We start from the raw sequence: 17,977 nt of genomic DNA, 5'->3' as shown, positions 1-17,977 counted from the left end.
GATTTCACCACTTAATTATTTTGCTTTAATGCTGGTGTGCCCTGACCTTTATGGGATAATGCTTAATGCTGAACTGTTTAGCATTTAGCTAAAATGCTAAGCTAATGTAGCAAGTGGGGAGCGGTCATACATTTTGCTAACATTAGTCAAAATTAGCCACCAAGAAAGGTTGTGAAGTAGTATATAAAATACAGTAGTGTATTTTATTACTTACAAATGCAACTTTTTATTTGTAAGTGAAGGATTGTGTTATTACTTCTGTCCAAAGTTACGTAGTCTCACTTGAATGACTTAAATTGCGGTTTTTCATATTTTTTGAGTTACACCAATAAAACTTGTAGTATGTATACTACGTCCATGAGAGAAGTAATGTGTTTACTGTAAAAGGCTGAAAAGAGTCAGTAAGGTTCAGCGGAAGGTTCAGATAATAGGACAGGAGAGCTGTAGAGGTGATACAGGCTACATCAGCAATGACTGATGTTGTTTTCTGAGACCCACTGACAGTCCAGCGGAAGAGTTTATCATTAACACTCGACTGAGGCATCTTATTATCATCATAGAATAGGGTACAAGGCATAACTCGCGATGCCACAAGTGTTTCTGCCATCTCGGACCATTCGCATGTAGCCGCTTTCACCCCAACTGGAACCCCAACTAAAAAGAAAATACAGCATTTCAAGTTAAAACAAAATACAAGAAACAGTTGCTATGTAACATAAAATATAATGTTCAACGAGTTTTTTTCTGACCTGTTTTTGATGATCCAGTAGTCTTGGCCTCCTTCAGAGCCGTAGCCAACCAGCAGCACTGCGTGACTCAGATTGTTAGGGTTACAGTTGGGCTCATTGTATATTCCTGCAAAGGAAATTTCCACCTGCATTAGTTGATTGTTTGGCCACTTGAGGTTAACAAGCTGTCATATTATCTTTCAATTTGGGATGGCAAACTTGTTAGCAAACAGCTGCTTATCATCCAGTAGATACAGAGCAACATTATCATTCATTTATTATATCCAATATTCACTCCATTATCATCTGTTTTGCTCTGTACCAACTCCTGAGGGAAATATCTGGCTCTTTAGCTGCTAAATGCTCCAACATGTTCACCAGCTAATTGCTAACTGTGTCTGTTTTGTTGTTTGGTACTGGACAGGTAGCGTGGGTTTACACTTCAGCTGCCTGCTGCAGCTGGAGACAAAGTTGATGAACAAAACTGTAAAGATGCAGACCAAAACAGTGAGCTGAAAGACACAAAAAAGCTCCATAAAGCTAAGGTTAACTGTAGAGACAGTGCAGTCTTATTTTAATTGCTGACATAATGATTAACTAGAAGGAGTATTATTAGACAATTAACCTGAGCTGTAGAACAGGAAGCTTGAATGATCTGCATCAATGGCTACTGTGATTGGACCGATAGTTGCCACAGCATCAGCCAGAGCCTGCTCATCTCCTTTGGGTATGAACCTATAGTCTTTGATATGAGCAACTGCAAGTCTGCTGTCGTAGTAACAGGGCTGGGTATCCTGTCGAGAGAAATACATAGTTAAAAGTTACCGGCGGACTAGACACAGAATAATTATTAACAGTTGTAACTGTTCTGATGGAGGCGGAGCCAGCCGGTTGAGCCTCACCACCGAGGTGTATGGGTAGGTGTTTGTCGCCTGCAGCCCGTTGCTGACCACGTAGTTGTAGGCGTTGGCCATCCAGGCACCATTGCAGCCATAGGTCCCGTAATCTCTGGAGCAGTCCACCAGGTTTTGTTCACTAAGAGATACAAGTTGACCTGTCTTCTTGTATATTTGTCCCTCAATAGCTCCCGTAGTGCTGAAGGCCCAGCATGAGCCACAGTAACCCTATCAATAACACACAGTAGATTTGAAGATGTTCACGATTCAGTCTGGATAAAAACACACTAAAAGTGAATTTAGGAATTTCTTACCTGGTCTTTCACCTCAGTAACGTAACCCATGTTCCTGTAGTCGACAAACAAAGAGTCTAACTTTTGAGCATTGTGACGCAGCCTTCGGGCAGAGACAGCCTTCCCTCGCTTCACGAACTGGGCATTAATCATCGCACCTTGCAAAACCTGGTATTCTTGTCTCGTCTACATATGGAGAAAACGGCAATTAATGGTTTTACAGGGGGCTATGGCTTGAATATTTCATTGCGGGGAGCAGTAACCTTCTGGACAGAGCCAGGCTTGCTGTTTCCTCCTCTTTCCAATCTTTATGCTAAGCTAAGCTAACTGGCTGCTGACTGAACGGGCAGATATGAGAGATGTGTCAGCCTTCTGATATAACTCTTCAAAAATGTTAAACTATTCCTGTGTGAGTCTAAGACCTCATCAGCAACTTTTTTTTATCTGCTTTATAAAGTAATTTAACAATAAAACAATCACCAAACTACAGTACAATAGTAGTATGCTTAGCATCTGTAAGTTTGAATAGTTGTCACTTAATGAATACATTATAATGTAATAATGTTGTTTTTGTATTAAATATATACATTTGGATTTGTATTGAAAATACAGAAAACGTTTAGAAGTTTTTACTGTTTGCAATTATCAATAATTCAGCCATGTTGGGATGTTCAAATTTAGTCAATAATTTTTAAACTTATGTTTGTTAAAGCTATGAAAGCTTTATATTTACTTATTATAGCCTTGAACTGCAGCTTTGTGTGACTTTGATTTAAGTTTGTAGGCTGTGGAGCTTTTAGCAAAGAGAAGATAACAGTAGTCTTTACCAGGTCTCCATATTTATTCATGCTCATGGTGAACGGCCTCATCCCCATGAAAAACCCTTGATTATTCTGTTCAATCATCCGTTTGTTCTGCTCCCAGATGGCCTTCCTTTGCATGTCGTCCTGCACGATAACACAAACACACCACAGAATCAGAGCATATATGCACTTACTGTTGGTGTTTGCATTATTGCTGTGGAGTCAGTCTCACCATGTCATCGTAGGATATGCCATGGCTGCTCTTCCAGATCTCCCACTCGGTCAGGACCGCCTCATCTGAGTCTGACGCCACGTGCTGTGGGCCACACAGCAGGACAGAGAGCAGAGCTGCCCTCAGCAGAAAGCTGGCCTGCTGCACTGCAAGGACAAGAGCATCACAGTGGGGTCAATCCTTTTGTTTGTACCTACATTAAAATTGTATTATTATCAATTTAATACATTAACTCAAGTGCTGTACTTAAATACAGTTTTAGGTACTTGTACTTTACTTGAGTGTTTCGATTTTCTATGACTTTACACTTCTAGTCCACTACATTTCAGAAGTAAAATAAATAACTTAAGTTACATGGCAGATTCAGATTAAAAAATAATACAAAGCATGAGTGTTTAAGGGTTAATAGAAGAGAGGACTTCATTGATCCAAGAGAGGAAATTTACATGCTACCCAGCAGTGTATAATATATATTAAAATGACCACCCAGCATCAAAAATGGCCCATTCTGCATCATGAGTACTTTTACTTTTGGTACTTTTCTTCAGTAAAATTTTAAATGCAGGACTTTTACTTGTAACCGAGTATTTCTACACTATGGTAGTGCAAGTTTTACTTCCACCACTGCTTGCCACAATAAGGGTGTTTACTGAACAAACCTAAATGCCATCAAATAGCCTACTTCTAAAGTCATGCCTGATGACATTTAATGAAACTAAGCAACTTGCATTTTTAAATGCAAGATGTCTTTAAAATAAAAGGTACGCATTCAGGTTTCAGTCATTTTTTTGTAAGACTACTCTCCATATGAAATAAAAAGCACCGGCCAGCCTACCTGCATGGATGCGAGTCTGTTTTGTTTCCATGGTCTGACAGTGACTCTGGACAGTCACACAGCAGCAGACTCACTACCAACCTTCCTTATATATGCTGGCAACAAGTACATGTTTCCACTATACTTTACCAAATCCCTAAATCACAAAAAACACTTATGCCAGCACCTTAGAGGGACATTAGTCAACAAAAATAAGATGCTTTCCCTGCTCCTCCTCGGTGATTCCTCTATTATCATTTAGAGAGAGCTAAAGCTGCAATATTGTAAATCCTTCAAATACCAGTTTATAATTGACCATAACACCTGACATCAAACTTTCCAGAAGAAGTACACAGACCACTTAGTTAAGTAAAGATTTCAGTACATTCATGCGAAAATACTCCATTACAAGTAGAAGTCCTGCATTTAAAATCCTACTTAAGTAAAAATGTATCAGTCAAATAAAATAAGTATTCATTCTGCAGAAAGGTGAACCCTGTTATTGTTAGACTATTATACATTACATTAGTAGACTGTTAATACTGATGCATCAATGTGTAAACAGCATTTTACTGGTGTAGCTTTGCTTTTTTTGTGAAAAATTGTGTGGATTGGATAAGATTTGAAATTAAACCATCTGAGATGTTGAAAGGGGAAATGTTTCTTTGGTGGCTCTGCTTACAAGTCATAGAAAAGGGGTGCAAACTACACACTGACTTTTTATAAGCAGTCACAAGCCAAAAAAGCTGGCACCGCTGGTGTAATATAAAATAATGCAGTGCATTTTATCATTTTTTTTATGTAATTAATTTTAGCTGAAAGGTATCTAGTAACAAAATCAGTCAGATGAATGTAGTGGAGTAAATAGTACAACATTTGTGGAGTACAAGTAGAAAGTAGCATAAAATGGAAATGCTCAAGTACAGTACAAGTACCTGAAAATTGTACATTAAAGCAGTACTTGAGTAAATAGATTTAGTTGCTTTCCACGACTGTTGTTACTGATGGATTTATGCATGAACAGTGTTTTCCTAGAGTAGCATGTCACAGTGGACCTAATTTTAACTACTTCATATACTGTTAGGTAGTACAGTAGTTCTAAGCCTAAGGGTTCGGGCCCCTCCAAAAGGTCATAAAGCACATCTGTGGGGTTGTGAGATGATTACTGGGACAGAAAACAAAGAGTTCTGCTACACATTTCTTCTTCAACTTTTGTTTAACTTTTGCATTCTATGTGAAATAATGGATCACTTCACACCTTTGGACCTTGAACTGTTAATTTGTTGAAACTATCTGTGAAGTTTAGAGAGGTAAATCTATCTTTGGTGGAACCACTAAATACGCAAGAGCTTGTTAAAGGTTAAATCAGGCACTGTAAGGAGTCACAAACCAAATATGTTATGCACCACTGGTTTAATCTTTAACAACGTGTCATATTTTATAAGTGTATTGTTCAATATCTGTTCATTTCAAGAATTTATGTCCATAGGGTATGTAGAGAAGTGGGATAAGGGTACACTGATTATCTGAAGTAGCCTATAATAACAATAGATATACTCCAGTACAGCAATTAATAAAATAACTGGATATAGGTAGTAACCTCTTGAGTCATTACAGTAATCTGCTTTTAGCAATTATTTTATAATGAGCCGAAACGGTGGTTACATTATCAGAGGTTTATTTAATGTAAAATCTTAATCTGTAAAGTCATATTTTTCTCTGAGACGTAGAGGAGTAGAAGTATAAAGGAGCACAATACATCAAAATTACACTAAAGCTCAGTGGGTAAATGTACTTAGTCACTCCCCACCACTGTTCAAAGCTGTACCCATCCACCCGGCTTTACACAGATAACATTTGTGTGCGCGTGCAGCAGCGCCCTCCAGCGGCCCGCCGCGTGCCTCCGTGCAGCACTGACTGCAGAGGATGAGCACAGCTGACTTGTCTCTCCGGCTGTTATTATGTCCGCGAACGGGCGCCGCCAACACCCAAACACAGTGCGGTAAAACCGGCGAGAGGCGCTCAGCATCGTCTCTAATCAGTGACTGCGCAGGAAGAACCATGAGTCACGAATGAGGTCTGCAGGATGTCTTTTAAGGTAAACCAATCTTTTCCATCCGTCAGCCTGGAGGGCCTCCATGAGAAAACAGATTACACCTGCTTCCTCTTGAAGTGCACACTTATTCATTTTCAGAGTCTATTTAATTATAAAAGAAACCGGTGCGAGCTGGAATTATATCGGACTTTAATGCGATCATACAGTCTAGCTTTGTGTACATGCGCGTGCGGGTACAATAGGTGTCATTTGGCCTGTGTTCCTTCTTAAATTTCACACATTTACCTGTATAGTATGCACGTGTGTGTTGCGCTGTTTGATGCAAAAACTCAATCCAAATCCCTAAAGTCTGTGAGAGGAAAGGAGTGTAAGTGTGATTGTTTGATTATTGATCAGTTAGCTCACCTGCTTGATGACTCAACTGTCATTCATACTTAGACACTTCACTTGACAGTGTGCTGTTATTTTCAGGCTGTGCTCTACTGTCAGAGTGCATAATACGATAATGGTGGTTTAAGGTGAGTGGTTGTTGTGTGTATTTACTCTCCAGAAGGAAACACCCCTGGCTAATGCTGTGTTTTGGGCAGCGAGGAAAGGGAACTTGGCTCTACTTCAGCTGCTGCTCAACAGCGGGCGCGTGGACGCAGACTGCAGAGACAGTGTACGGACGCTGCATGTCCTGACTGCTCAGCTGCACGCTTTAACCATAACCCACCTGTGGTAGGAAGACAGAGAGCTTCAAGCCTTACCTCTGTGGTGCATGTGTGTGTGTACCATCATAATGTCACCCCCAGTTTGTTTTATTATTGTTTCTCATCATAATAAAAAGTGAGGGCTTCATGTGTTAAATCTGCAGACTTTAGCAGTTTCATCAGTTTCATACTGTCCAGGAAGGCATTCCAATAAAACTCCTAATTTATTGGTGCCATGTTCCTTTTCAGTATGGAACGACAGCGCTGATGGTGGCGTCATACAGTGGCCACTATGAATGTGTCAAAGACCTTATCATGCAAGGAGCCGACATCAACTACCAGAGAGAGGTAGGATGGGAAAATAACTTGCTAGCCCATATAAATAATATAATAGCCTACTATAAGTCACAGTGAATCTGGAGTCTTGTAGTCACTTGGGGTTACCAGGTAACCAGATCTAACAGAAGTCACTGCTCCCGGCCAAGAAATAGTCCAAACATAGACACCTATAAATCACAAATTGTTGTTTTTACACTTCATGTTTTTCCAGGATTAAACAAATTGAATATAACATGTTAATTAGTGAGCTTTAGAGCTGCTGATAGGTGGATTGTTTCCACTTCCTGTTTCCAGACTTTGTGCTAAGCTAACTTCCTGCTGGCTGACATAGGAGACTTCAGGAAGTCACTGCTCCCAGTCAACAAATGCTCCAGGACATGATCCCTGAAAAACAGCGAATTATTGTTTTTACACTTACACAAACCTATTGTACGGATTAAACCATACCTGCCAACATTTAGGTTTCAAAATACCTAGTTTTTTTCGCCATAAGTTCGCTGGCCCTTCTGCCTCTGCAGAGAGCAGCTGCGCACCACTAAAATGTGGGTTTCAGTGACAGATGGGCTGAAATTGTATGTAGTGTGTGGATTGTGTTTCATCAGACAAAACTTGGATCTGTGTATGACAATTGTTCATAATAAATTTTGAGGGCCATGCAAATTACAGGAATTTACCAGGAGAAATAACAAAACGGGAGGGCACCAGGAGACTTCCTTGAAATACCAGACAAACCTGGACTGTTGTCGGTAATGGATTGAACAAACAAGTTTCCTGTCTTTGTGCTAAGCTAAGCTAATTTAGCTCACAGAGCAAAGAGTGGTACCAATCTTCTCATCTAACTCTTGGCAACAAAAGCAAAGAAGCGCAGTCCCCAAAATTACAAACTAATCCTTTAGATAAAGCTTCTGTAATGGTAGCTTTATGTTTGAAAAGTTTGGCTTTAAGAAAACACATCTGCACACATATATCAGAGTTTTGCGCTTGAGAATAAGAAACAATCGGCAACATAGAAAGCAAAATCTACCGGAAAGAATTTCCAGACAGCTGCTAAAGACTCTTGAACAAGGCCTTTAATTGACTATTTTTATTCTACATCTCAAATAGATACAAACATGGACGGCTGTTGATTTCAAAATGAAAAACAACTATCTTTTTTTTAATCCTTTCCAGACTGGTTCTACTGCCCTGTTCTTCGCCTCCCAGCAGGGTCACAATGACATTGTGAAACTCCTCTTTGAATTCGGTGCCTCCACTGAATTCCAGACAAAGGTATGAGGCAGGGCACAATCATGTGTGCCACAGTCTTTCTAATTCTGCTGTGATGCTATCATCTCAGACTTAGAGTGTTTCGTATAGAGATAAGGAGACAAAAATGATGCACACTCTGACAGTCAGGCTGCTTTTTACACCTCTGGAGGCTTTAGTGACGTTCCCTCTGCAGCATGTAACACACAGTGGTGACTATCAACTGTTCTCCTGGCTTTGCTTGTTTTCCTTGTGTGTTTTTGTGGCAGGACGGTGGCACAGCTCTCACTGTCGCCTCGCAGCACGGACACTCCAAGGTGGTGGACACCCTGTTGAAGAATGGAGCCAATGTTCATGACCAGCTGAACGTGAGCCCCTTTATGTTGTCTTTTTTTTTTTTTAGACCTGTCTCCTCTCATCGTCAGTGCCTCTGTCTGTCGGGAACATGATGGTTAGTTGCACACAATGCCCCGGCAGCTGGAATCCAGCCTCTCAGGTTTCTGCAGACTGCTGAGTCAGACACAACTGACATTTGGCAGGATTAGTGTCTGTCCTTTGGGTAGGGCAAAACAACCTGACAGCACAAACATACATTTATAACATATTAGTAATATAGTAACACTTTTCTGCTTAGTTGGAAGCTTTTCTGTCATTGTTACAGATCTAGCAGAAAATGATTAATGTGCGTGAATGAGATGATATCTTTATGTTTCAGGATGGTGCCACCTCTCTGTTTCTTGCTGCCCAGGAGGGCCATGTGACTGTGATTCGTCAGCTGCTTTCATCTGGTGCCAAGGTTAACCAAGTGAGGGAGGTAATGCCCTCACCTCTTTAGTGTTTTGAGGGATTTAAAGGCCACAGTCACAGAGTCTCTGTCTCTTTAGCTCACAGCTCCTCTTTGATATATTGATTGATCCCTCCAGGTTATCTCGTGCCTGCAGTGACCCTAATTTCATCTTTCTCTTCACCTCCACCATCTTATGTCCTTCATCCCTGTGTTCTCCAGGATGGCACTGCCCCCCTGTGGATGGCAGCTCAGATGGGTCACAGTGAGGTGGTGAAGGTGCTACTCTTACGTGGTGCAGATCGGGATGCTGACAGACAAGTATGTAGTTCTTTGGAATTAATAAAGCATATAAAAGTGTACAGTACATTAAGGGATTGTTGACTGGCAGATTCCAAAGTGTCAAGAACATTTGGACACAACAGGCTCGTGTGCTCACACCCTCTTACACTCAGAATATCTCAAAGTTTGAACATATACACTTCAATGACAAATGAGCACACGTTATCTGCTGATGAGGGCCATGTGATATGGTCGAAAGCCTCAGAGAAACTGAGTAAGAGGACCTCAAGAGGACATTGTTTCATTGAACAATTGTATGCTTTCTCTGCTGTCTGTCTAGGATGGATCAACAGCGTTATTCAAAGCAGCTTTTAAGGGACACAACAGCGTCGTCGAGGAACTTCTCAAGTTTTCTCCTTCACTTGGCCTTCTCAAGGTAGAGGATGCTGCCATGGGCATTTTGGGAAATATGCTTACATGTCTTGCCGAGAGTTAAATGAGGGAAGATCGATACCTTGGCATACAATAAGTCTCCAGGAAGTAACTGCTTCCAGCCAAGAAATAGTCTGGCACATAAGCCCCTGTAAAACCTCAAAGTGCTGTTTTTACACTTCCATTTTTTTTGTACAGATTAAACAAACACAATAGATTTGACATGTTAATAAGTGAGAATTTTGTTTTTTACCTTTGGACAGAGCCAAGCTAGCTACACTGAACAAAATTATGAACGCAACACTTTTGTTTTTGCCCCCATTCATCATGAGCTGAACTCAAAGATCAAAGACTATATATACAAAAAGCCTCATGATGAATGGGGGCAAAAACAAAAGTGTTGCGTTCATAATTTTGTTCAGTATATTTCCCCCTCTTTCAATGCTAAGCTAAGCTGACTAGCTGTTGGCTCTGTCAATTTATCGTACTGACAGGTTTCAATCTTTTTATATGAGGAAGAAAGGGAATATGCGTATTTCCCAAATGATCGAACTATTCCTCTAATACTAACACTGCAGCACTGGATAAAGCACAGGTTTACATCAACAACTGGAGAATACAACATGTATTATGCAATTAGCATTATGAATATCTTTATTTGTTGCCTCCAGAACGGCTCTACTGCCCTTCATGCAGCTGTTATGGGTGGAGATGTTCGGACTGTTCTGCTGCTGCTCGGGGCCAACGCAGACCCCACACTACCCAACAAGGTAAGGTACTTAGATTTGAAAGATTAGTTGATAAACCGACAGAACATAAGTAGATCACTTCGGTTTGTAAACCTTTTCTCATGTGTGTTTTGCAGAATAATGAACTCCCTGCAGATCTTACAAAGAACGATCGCATCCTAAAGGTTTTACATCCAAAAATCTTAAATGGAGGCAGCTGATGACCACCCAGACTCCTGCCTTCATGCCTGCCTGTACCACACTGATGATATGTACTGAGGGGCAAATCTGCTCACCTACAACATGTACTGTACATGGTGCTTGCTTTTGATTGAGGCTGAAACGAAGCTGTCATATGTTGAATAAACCTGGATAAAATCTAGAGCAACAATGTGCGACCAAAATGCATTTATCTGCCATGTGCATCATCTCCTTTCCGCCATTGTTCTACAGTATATGCATTTATTTTTGTTTACCCCAGGTGTTGTAAGATTTCTAGATATTTTGCACACGTTTTATTTGCCTTTTTAATAGATGTAATAAACTGTAAATTTGTTATTCAATCCATAAGTGGCAGTGTGCATGTTTATTTAATGTATGAGGATCAAGACATTTTATTTTCAAGACATAGATTTTTAAAAGTAGTGTAATAGTATTTTAAGAAATTAAGCAGATATTACATATGGTATACATGTAACTCAGATATATATTACTACAATAACTTTGATTGACTGAAATATCTATTCACCAGCTGATGAAGTAGCCAAGAACATTGTCACGTGATCATCGCGGAAGTGACAGTCAAGTTTTTGTTGATGCGGAAGAGAGACGAACTTCTTTGAGGATGTTTTGCGATTGCTGTATAATGAAATATAAGTAGCAAGTAACAGCCAAAAAGAAAGGTACAGTGTTAGCGGCTTTACAGTTTTACCTGAAACAACAGGCTTAAGATTGAACGACATCTCAAAACCTAATGGCTGGTGGTAATTTACAGGTGAGTGACAAAGTTTTACTGAGCTACCTGGTTACATAATGCGGTGTCACCAGAACAGTTCGAGCTTTAGTAACTTTAAATGGCTAATTCAGCGTTTAAAACTACATACGTTTAAAAAGAAAGTCTGTACCGGGGTTTGTACGAAATAACTACGCTAATGGTTTCATTATTAGTTATTAAATAATTTAGCAGTACTTATGGATTAGCTACAAGTTAATTATAACAATCGGGTTGCCAGGTTTTGAAAAATACCTTTGATGTTTCCTTTTTTATAGTGGTGGAAAGTAACCAAGTAGCTATGTTTTCTCTTCCTTAAGTAAAACTTTGTTGTACTCGGTCTGTACTTAAGTAGCCTATTTACATTTTATGCAATTACGCTTCTACTCCACTAGCTACATTTCAGATGGACATATTGTTGTTTTTAACTCCACTACATTTACATTAAATACACTGCATTGTTAAAATGAAACCCGTGGTATACAGCCTTTTTTAGCTTGCAACCATAGACTGTATAAAGAAGCTGTGTTTCCTTGGGGTTCCTCCTGTTTTAGATGTCACTGAGTAGTTGGCTGTTCCACCAAAGAGTCATTTCCCCCCTTAATTTCTCAGATGATTTGAATAACCCAAAGCGCCCAAATTAACCAATATTTAATTTATAAAACAAAGATTAGAGGAAAGTTTAAAACATTTCATAGAAATTTGTGTAGGCCTACCAGAACTTTGTTTTTTCTTGTTTTCTCTCCTGTCAATCATCTCACATCTCAGATTTATCTTATGAGAGTAGAAGGGGGCACGACCCCTAAGTTGGGAACCACTGGACTAACCTAACTAACTATGTAAAAGTAATTAAAACTAGCTCCACCTGGACCAGCTATAGTAGTAAAATGTTACATTTATCCCTCTGTATTGACAAGCTAATATACAATAATGCGTTATGCTTTTACTTGACTTACGTACATTTTGCTGATAATACGTCTGTACCTTTACTTTTCAATGGAGGACTTTTACTTATAACGGATATTTTTACTGTGTTTGGTACTTTTATTTTAGTAAATCAGACTACCTTTTCCACCACTCCCCTTTTACTACAACTTCCTGATAAAGCACCCTCTATGAAAGCTTTATATGTTGTGGGTATTAGCCTTATTAATAGTTAATAAATCAATTACTAACCACTGAGTATTAATTAATGGATTTCCACCATTTACAGAATCAAAGCACTGTTACCAAATAGAAAGCACAAACAGCAGACAAAAGGATTTTTCACAACCTGTCAACCCAAAAGTTGTTTGTATTATTTCTACAAACTACAAAGCATATGTAAATTAGTTATTAAACAATAATAAACACAGTATTTACTAATCATTTTAAAGGGTGTTACAAGTACAAGGTGGTTTCCTAAATTCTTCTTTTTCATGTTGTCTGTCGTTCTCAGAAAGCTATAGATTTGGCAACCAAAGCTGCAGAGGAGGACAAAGCCAAAAACTACGAAGAGGCCCTCCGATTGTATCAGCATGCAGTGCAATACTTCCTTCATGTTGTCAAGTGTAAGGAGCTGGACTTATGACTCCTCACCATATTGCTTGTTGTTTAAACTGCCCCATCTATTCAACACTGCACAATGAGCTAAGCTGCTTACTGTGTTGCAGATGAGGCCCAGGGTGATCGAGCGGCGCAGAGCATCAGGGCCAAGTGTGCGGACTACCTGGACAGAGCTGAGCAGCTGAAGGAGTATCTGAGGAAGAAGGAGAAGAGTCCTCCGGCCAAACCTGTCAAAGTGTCCCAGTCGGATGACAAAGGGTGAGACTGACCGAAATTCAATCCAACACAAAACTGAAAGAACTACTTAGTATTAATGACTGGCTGAGATCCATTTAAACCCACATAAATAGTAATTTATTATTGGAAACGCTAAACTCAAGAGTTGTTGAAATGTTTTCCTCCCAAATAGATTTAACATTTTTGCATGTTGACCGAATGTTGAATGAACAGTGTCTCCATTTTCTCTATTATTAGTCTTTTTCAGGAACTGTCCTAAGAATTTGCTCTTTCTTATCAATCTCTTTCTACGAAATTACTAGGAAACTCTGGGATCTGTAAAATCAAGTTGCTGCATAGCCCTAAAAAGCACAAATCACTGTTCAATGAAGTGTCAGTAAATCACGATGTGGCCTGTTGTCATTTAATTTCAGGAATGAAAGTGGCGACGACGCAGAGAAAAAGAAGTTCGAAAATCAACTCTCAGGTGAATGACATGATGCAGCAGTAAACTATTATGAGCAAAACATCATTATCATTGTGTGACAATTCAGAAAATAATGAATGCTTCAATCTATAAAGTGCCAATCAAACACGTTTCTGCTACAGGTGCTATTGTCATGGAAAAGCCAAATATTAAGTGGAACGATGTAGCTGGACTTGAGGGGGCCAAAGAAGCCTTAAAAGAAGCTGTGATCCTGCCCATCAAATTCCCTCATCTGTTCACAGGTACTGAAAACAAGAGCAACAACTTGAAACATCCTGAAAATGAATAGTATTTAATAATATGGCATCTGTTTGTGTAGGAAAGCGAACTCCTTGGCGGGGAATCCTTCTGTTTGGCCCTCCAGGAACAGGGAAATCCTACCTGGCCAAGGCAGTAGCCACAGAAGCAAACAACTCCACCTTCTTCTCCATCTCCTCATCCGACCTTGTGTCCAAGTGGCTGGGGGAAAGCGAGAAGTGAGGCCCAGGTTCTTTCCATGATGATAAAACTGGGAATATGATAAATGGACACTAAACATGTATTTTTTTTCTCTACCCTCCGCCCCCCTCCAGGTTGGTGAAGAGCCTGTTCACTTTAGCCCGAGAACACAAGCCTTCCATCATTTTCATCGACGAGATCGACTCCCTGTGCGGCTCCAGGAGCGAGAACGAGAGTGAAGCAGCGCGCAGAATAAAGACAGAGTTCCTCGTCCAGATGCAGGGTGAGCAAGAAGAGATAACCTGAAAATCTGAGATAAAATTTGAATAGCCGTGTGTTCATGAAGTGTGACCGATGTCCTTTTCCTCTCAGGTGTTGGGAATGATAATGATGGAATCCTGGTCCTGGGAGCCACAAATATACCGTGGACACTGGACTCAGCCATCAGGAGACGGTAAACATGGTGAACAATACTGCTAGATATCAACATGTTAGCATTGTCATTGTGAGCATGTTAGCATGCAGACTAGAGCACGACCGATATGAGATTTTTAAGACGATATATGAGCTGATATTCTTTTTTTTTTTTTTCTTCTTTTCAGAAACACATAACATAAAGATTATCCCTAACATTTGTTATGAGACCTCACCAAGATAACATAACATAATGCAGTTTAACAATAAAATTTTTATTATTGTTATAAATAGTACTTAAAAAGTAAAAAAATACAGCTGATAATAGGTGCGTTTGACTTGATGCAAGCTGGACTTAAAATAAGGGATGCTGGTTAGAAATTTTGTCTGACTTTCACTGGCGCTGCAAAACTTCACCATGTCACATGACTTTAAAACCTCGCGGGAACAAGGCGGCTGCAGTTCTCTAAGTCCGGCGACTGCAGTTGCTTTTCACCAGCTGCACAAAGTTGGAACCACCTTTTGCCTGATCTGACAAATGCAGCAAGATCAGCATTTGTTCTTGTCTCACAGTAAACTCACGCAGGTAGAATGTGTCCAACTTGACGGCAGTGTTTTTATACCCCGCCCCTGCCCCAACCTTCTTATTGAGTAGATCCCTCAGATGTGGTCTTAAACTAGTTTTAGTCATACCTGTCATGTTACATACAGTCACAATGTCTTACACAACAACTCGTCTTCAGATGTTCACTCATCTCATGCTGCTGGAAAAGAGCAAAGTACTCACAAAACATTTCGGCTTCACAGAGAAAATCGCCTCATAATGGCTGATTGACTCTCTTGTCTGTCTAAGGTTTGAAAAGAGAATCTACATTCCTCTGCCCGAGGAGCACGCCCGCTCCTTCATGTTCAAACTGCATCTGGGCTCCACCCCCAATGAACTGACAGAGGCGGACTTCATCACTCTGGGCAAGAAGACAGAGGGCTATTCCGGGGCAGACATCAGTGTTATCGTTAGAGACGCCCTCATGCAGCCTGTGAGGAAGGTTCAGTCATCCACTCACTTCAAAAAGGTACACACACAGTCAGCAACAGTTGACATCTAGTTGTCGTATTTCAAAGTGATAGAAGTCTTTTAGGAAACCAGCAGGAATATATTTTTCCAAAATAAGACAGATGACTCAACCGCTATCGGATGGATTTACATAGTTCAAGTCCAGTGAAAAACTTAAATGGTACTAAAGTTAGCAGAAAACTGCCACCAAAACAATGTTTTTGGGACAAATTGGGACACTTCCTTAAAAGTTGATGGAAAAACAAATTCCTGCAGCTGTCTCAATTTTAAACACCTTGAAACAGCCTGTGTTAAAACACCCCCAGAAGCTTTATTTGTACAATAATGCAACTAAAAAGCAATTCATGAAGGAAGACAGACCAGTTAGTTATTGGTTGATCCTACAGTGAAATAATGAATAATTGTTAATTTTATGTCTCTGAAAATGTCTGTTTTGGTGACATAAACGTGGTTCATAACTTTGTCAGTTTGCTGCTTACTTTTGCACCATTTAAGGTTTTTCATTAGACTGAACTACTTCAAAAGTACTTTCAATAAAAACTAGAAAAATTGGGGTGTTTTAAAACATTTGACCAGTAGTGTAAATTTGGCCCACATATTCATGTCCACCTCAGAGCGAACTGCAATGACTAAATACCTGCAAAACGAATGACATTCCCATCAGCTTAATTAGCCAATGTAAGCATGCTAACACGGTGAACATTAACTGCTAAACATTAACATGTTAGCATTTTCATTGTGAGCGAGTTAGCATGCAGTGGACAACTATGCTACGTGAAGAGATTGTATTCTATAACTATTTATAACTTATCAGCAAATGTTAGTTTCCTAACATGAAACTAAGATGGTGAACATGGTGAAAACATTGTACCTGCTGAACATATGTTATCACTGTGTGCATGTTAGCATGCTGATCATTTAACTCATAGCAAAGCTGTGCATTAGTCTTGTTATTTAATCACTGCAATTATCTCTATTTCTGTGTTGTGGAGTACAAAATAATAGTTTAGCATCAATATTTACAGTGAAATAATGTTCTAAATTGTAACAGTTACTGCACTGCCCGAACACTGGGATACACTAATAGACATTTTAATTTAAAAATAGTTTCTCATTCTCACCCTAAACTAGTCTGTACACCTACACTATAATCACTACAGAATGTTCATAATGAACTACCTAGTTTATAATTTTTCTTTGTGTCCTTACCTCTGTCCATCCACACACAAATGCACATTACTTAAGGTTCGTGGGTCATCATGGAAGAACCCCGGCGTTGAGGTGGAAGACCTCCTGACCCCGTGTTCGCCAGGTGATCCCAACGCCATAGAGATGACGTGGATGGACGTTCCTGGGGAGAAACTTCTAGAGCCAGTCGTGAGCATGGTGAGAAAAGACTCAACAAAAACACAAAACGTAGTCTTTCGATCAGCATTTGTTGTGACCTCTCTGATATTTCCCGTGCAGGCCGACATGCTGAGGTCACTGACGAGCACCAAGCCGACGGTGAATGAGGAAGACTTGGAGAAGCTGAAGAAGTTTACTCAAGATTTTGGTCAAGAGGGCTAATAATACTCAACCTCTACTCATTAACAGGACTGCAACTAACAATTATTTTCATTGTCAGTTATGCTTTTGATTATTCAATTAATGTTTTGGTCTGTAAAGTGTCTAAAATGGTGTAAAATGTCAATCACTGGTTAGTGGAGCCCAAAGTTCTTACTTTCTCAGTCTGATCAGAAAAGTAAATATTACCTAAAGATGTGAAACTAATGTTTGCCGTTCTTACTGGAGAATTTACTAAAATAATTAATTTATGATCAAAATCTTAATTGACGACTTTTGCTTTCAATCAGTAATCAGCAGTATTTACTGCTAATTTATCATTCGACTGAGGCTCATGTTTACATCTAGACATTTGTAAAGTTTCATATTTGTTTTCCTTGGTTTTATTTTGCTGGTGGTGACGCTACAGTGAGTAAATGCACATTTTCAACACAACATACCTCTTGATATAGTCTAAGGGGTCAGTTTCAGGGTGGGCTTTTATAAATGGGAATTTATTTTATAAGATGTATGAATGGTAGCTCTCTTCTCAACATGTAGACAACCTTATACTGGTTATTTGTATTTCACTACATATAAAGTTGTAATTACTAGCTTAAATATTGTGCAATAATGCTTTTAAAAGCATAAATTCTAGATTCTGATCAACTTTGGCCAGTGAACATCTGTGCACACATTTTCTACACTTTTAAGTTTCGACTTTCAGCCTTTAGTCTGTTACAGTATGTTCTAAATGATCCTGACAGTATGCTCAAACTGTGTTGCCACTGGGTTTGAAGTATGTCTTTACGTGGGTGTTTTTTCAGGGTGTGCAGAGGTGACTTATTGGTTATAAATAAAACCTGTTACAGCGGTCATTTGCACTTTTGTTGTATCCTACATGACATGTTCTGTGAACAAACGTCTCAGGGTTCAATAAAC

At 39.6% G+C, this 17,977-nt stretch overlaps 3 protein-coding genes across 11 annotated transcripts; 2 read left to right on the top strand and 1 right to left on the bottom strand.

Moving 5' to 3' along the window:
• Positions 1 to 177: 177 nt before the first annotated feature.
• On the bottom strand, positions 178 to 3,818 carry cts12 (cathepsin 12). The gene is made up of 8 exons (XM_046050020.1): positions 3,788 to 3,818; positions 2,953 to 3,098; positions 2,745 to 2,864; positions 1,939 to 2,103; positions 1,631 to 1,852; positions 1,354 to 1,522; positions 750 to 855; positions 178 to 654 (listed from the first exon to the last, which is right to left on the bottom strand). Exons 1-8 carry the CDS (start codon positions 3,816 to 3,818, stop codon positions 555 to 557), a joined length of 1,059 nt encoding a protein of 352 aa, XP_045905976.1. The 3' UTR covers positions 178 to 554.
• Positions 1,477 to 10,887, top strand: ankrd29 (ankyrin repeat domain 29). Of its 9 annotated transcripts, none has more exons than XM_046050097.1 (11): positions 1,477 to 1,645; positions 2,966 to 3,120; positions 6,373 to 6,588; positions 6,764 to 6,862; positions 8,024 to 8,122; positions 8,368 to 8,466; positions 8,814 to 8,912; positions 9,105 to 9,203; positions 9,505 to 9,600; positions 10,268 to 10,366; positions 10,462 to 10,887. In XM_046050097.1, the coding sequence occupies exons 3-11, from the start codon at positions 6,583 to 6,585 to the stop codon at positions 10,543 to 10,545; spliced, it is 780 nt and encodes a 259-aa protein (XP_045906053.1). In that variant the 5' UTR covers positions 1,477 to 1,645; positions 2,966 to 3,120; positions 6,373 to 6,582; the 3' UTR covers positions 10,546 to 10,887. The 9 variants fall into 9 exon arrangements, with proteins under 9 accessions (XP_045906053.1, XP_045906055.1, XP_045906051.1 ...); XM_046050099.1 differs by lacking the exon at positions 1,477 to 1,645 and adding an exon at positions 1,788 to 2,088 and having other exon boundaries at positions 2,990 to 3,120; XM_046050095.1 differs by lacking the exon at positions 1,477 to 1,645 and adding an exon at positions 1,788 to 2,088.
• Positions 10,888 to 11,129: 242 nt separating this feature from the next.
• LOC123971041 (vacuolar protein sorting-associated protein 4B-like) lies at positions 11,130 to 17,911 on the top strand. The gene is made up of 11 exons (XM_046049569.1): positions 11,130 to 11,318; positions 12,754 to 12,865; positions 12,968 to 13,118; positions 13,511 to 13,563; positions 13,686 to 13,805; positions 13,883 to 14,039; positions 14,136 to 14,284; positions 14,374 to 14,455; positions 15,269 to 15,488; positions 16,736 to 16,876; positions 16,958 to 17,911. Exons 1-11 carry the CDS (start codon positions 11,298 to 11,300, stop codon positions 17,057 to 17,059), a joined length of 1,308 nt encoding a protein of 435 aa, XP_045905525.1. The 5' UTR covers positions 11,130 to 11,297; the 3' UTR covers positions 17,060 to 17,911.
• The last annotated feature ends 66 nt before the right edge of the window (positions 17,912 to 17,977 follow it).

The sequence above is a fragment of the Micropterus dolomieu genome, linkage group LG05, assembly GCF_021292245.1.
Source record: "Micropterus dolomieu isolate WLL.071019.BEF.003 ecotype Adirondacks linkage group LG05, ASM2129224v1, whole genome shotgun sequence".
NCBI lineage: Eukaryota > Metazoa > Chordata > Actinopteri > Centrarchiformes > Centrarchidae > Micropterus > Micropterus dolomieu.
The sequence above is the reverse complement of the archived record's forward strand: the minus strand, read 5'-3'. Positions and strand labels throughout refer to the sequence as shown.

Coding starts and splice junctions, on each gene's coding strand:
- cts12 (XM_046050020.1), bottom strand. CDS start 3,818: ATGGAAACAAAACAGACTCGCATCCATGCAG. Junction 2,865..2,952: donor GCATATCCTACGATGACATG/GTGAGACTGACT, acceptor GTTATCGTGCAG/GACGACATGCAAAGGAAGGC. Junction 856..1,353: donor CTTCCTGTTCTACAGCTCAG/GTTAATTGTCTA, acceptor TTTCCTTTGCAG/GAATATACAATGAGCCCAAC.
- ankrd29 (XM_046050094.1), top strand. Junction 8,467..8,813: donor ATGTTCATGACCAGCTGAAC/GTGAGCCCCTTT, acceptor TTTATGTTTCAG/GATGGTGCCACCTCTCTGTT. Junction 8,913..9,104: donor AGGTTAACCAAGTGAGGGAG/GTAATGCCCTCA, acceptor TGTGTTCTCCAG/GATGGCACTGCCCCCCTGTG.
- LOC123971041 (XM_046049569.1), top strand. CDS start 11,298: ATGGCTGGTGGTAATTTACAG. Junction 13,119..13,510: donor TCCCAGTCGGATGACAAAGG/GTGAGACTGACC, acceptor ATTTAATTTCAG/GAATGAAAGTGGCGACGACG. Junction 14,456..15,268: donor GACTCAGCCATCAGGAGACG/GTAAACATGGTG, acceptor TGTCTGTCTAAG/GTTTGAAAAGAGAATCTACA.